Here is a 2,500-nt window from a genome sequence, read left to right as displayed (position 1 = left end):
CGGCATGGGTGAAGGCATAACAACGGCGGTATGGCCCCACTCTGCGCTTCAGGTCAGTCCAGTTCCTTACAGGGTGCACTGCCTCATACCTAGCAAAGGGCTGATAGTTAGTATTTCAGTTTTCAATTAACCGTTTGTTTAGCCCCGCCCTGCTTAGTTACCGTGTGCCACGGCTGTTACGCTTTCCATTTTGTATGACACGTGCGGTTTATAGTGATAACAGGGCAGATTTACCACTCAAAATTGTTCATTGTTGGGTTGAGCTCATTTGCTCTTCTGAAACAACTGTTGCTGGCAGATTTTAATAGCTGTAGCTAGCTAGGTATTTCAGCTAACTTCTGCTCTGGAAGTTGGTTTAAACTAGAGGTGTTGAAATTAATCAAATAATCGATGCATCGAATCGTTGACATGGACGATGCTGCATCGATAATCGGCCGGGCCATAATCGATTATTGTGTACAATTTAATGTATGCCTAACAACCTTTCTGTTTACATATTCTGTTATGTTTTGAACATTCAGGAAGTGCCATGTGCTCAGTGCTGTAGTTTTATGTATCCAATTTATTTAGTATTAGAGCACTGCAGAATGTTTTGTTTTTGAAGCTTGAAAACCTATGAATTAAACATCCTATATGGCTTTAATAGAAAAATGTATTTGACGCATCGTGATGCATCGTGATGCATCATGATGCATCGAGATATCGAAATCGAAGACATGATAATCGAATCAGGAGATCAGTGAAGATTCACACCTCTAGTTTAAACGCCGTCTTTGATTTTTTTATGTTTCCAGCTGACTTGTTTTAAAACAAGAACCCTATAAAATGTGTTTTAAATATGCACTTGGTGGCTACATAGGCCTACATGATGGCTAAAAGATTGTGGCTAAAGCCCAATGCTAACAGCCAGCGCTCTCACTAGTTGAAGATTCATGTCTTGTATTGCAGTGTAGAGCTAGTTAGCTCTAGTATGATGAGAGTCGAATGTTTAATTCTTCAAAACCTTGTTTGGATGCTTTGCGTACATGGTTGGACAAGCTGTATAGAACAGTATGGCTCACTTTTAAGTTTACAAGAGAAGATGTAGTAGCTAATGAAATGCTCCTTGGCCTAGGAAGTAACAATGTGGTTAGGTTAACGTTACTGCTGTGTAAGCTAGCCCTACATGCTAACTTTTGCAGTTTAAGGTTAAACAGTTCAAGGTTGTTGTATTTTGGTGCCCAGCCTGTGCCTCTAGTGTTTGTTTGACGTTAACAACCCCTGTGTTGTCTTCCGAGACCGGGCTTTTTCACGGTGTATTCAGGGGGCAGACAGCTAGCGGCTCAAGGAGAGATACCTACGATTTGAGACAAAAATTAAATTGTGCTGAAACCATGCAGAAACTCATAGTGCACCTTTAAACACACTGTTTAACCCATTCCTTACACTTCTGCTATTTTGGTTTTGGAACAGCTAAATTAATTAACGCTTTCATGCATGTGAAGAAGTGCCTAGTTATGGCTGCTAAGCTATGACTGGATAAAAACTGTCCAGGGGAGGGGTTTAGCAAACGGTTGATTTGCATCATGCTACTGTATATTTTGTATATAAGAAAAGAGAGTGATGAAATAAAAGATAGCGAGAAAGATAAAAGGGAACCACAGTATAAGGGAGGCCCTTACTGGCTGATTCTCTGCAGGATCTCGCAGGGGGACTGCCAGGTGATTCTCTCCAGTCGGAGCAGGCCTACAGAGAACCACTCAGACAGCAAGCTCTTCAGCGTGCCGTTTAGGTCCTGGGAGAAAGGTGAGAGTTTAGAATTAACATCCACATCCAGCTGATAATTGAAAAATTCACCACATTCTTCTCTCTTTGTTAAGGACAGCTCAGCAGCCGGTTTGTCGAGAAAAATCAAAGCGGGATCACATAGTGCGGAACACTATGTATTGTGTAAATAAAGCACTGGTACTATATGTAGGTACATCCTATGAACATGATGATTAAGAAGTAACCCGAGCACTCTCCTTGGACTGTTGCTATAGAGCTATATAGTCATTTTTTCTTTATCTTATAAAGAAGAAACACCATAAATGTATTCTCTAGAAACTGCAGCTTTTATTCGACTATTAAAAGAAGTGGTTAAACGCTCTCTTTTATTAAGAAGAGAGAACTCACAAACTCTAACTTATTGACTGACAGCGAAGTTGCTTGAGTTTATCTGTCAGCTATAAAAAATTCCATATTACACATATTACATCTTACACACTGTGCGGGGTGGATGGTCCCCTGGGTGTCTGTATGCTGTTTGAATGTTTTCACATTATGAGTAGTGATTTGTTTGAGCTTGCAATGGGTGTACAGGAGGCACTTCAATAAACAACTTGCCATTTCAATGCAGGCCTGTCCCCCTGCAAAGGTCAGACTTCATTTAAAGCAAATCTCTAGCAGACACACAAACAAAGCGCACACGGTGCACACACTCAGGCACATAAATACAGCTTGTATTGGCTATATTGGCTGT

The 2,500-nt window shown here is 40.8% G+C and overlaps 1 protein-coding gene across 1 annotated transcript in view; it reads right to left on the bottom strand.

The window, feature by feature from the left end:
• Nucleotides 1-2,500, bottom strand: part of mlycd (malonyl-CoA decarboxylase) — a 13,890-nt gene that overhangs the window by 6,608 nt on the left and 4,782 nt on the right. The window contains exons 2-3 of the mRNA XM_031304957.2: nucleotides 1,662-1,774; nucleotides 1-89 (exon numbers count right to left, since the gene is read on the bottom strand). The exon at nucleotides 1-89 is cut by the window's left edge and continues 68 nt beyond it. Of these exons, the coding sequence (XP_031160817.1) occupies nucleotides 1-89; nucleotides 1,662-1,774 (202 nt within the window). The remainder of the gene's footprint in view (nucleotides 90-1,661; nucleotides 1,775-2,500) is intronic.

This window comes from Sander lucioperca, chromosome 7 (genome assembly GCF_008315115.2).
Source record: "Sander lucioperca isolate FBNREF2018 chromosome 7, SLUC_FBN_1.2, whole genome shotgun sequence".
NCBI lineage: Eukaryota > Metazoa > Chordata > Actinopteri > Perciformes > Percidae > Sander > Sander lucioperca.
This window is presented reverse-complemented; position numbering and strand designations above follow the sequence as displayed.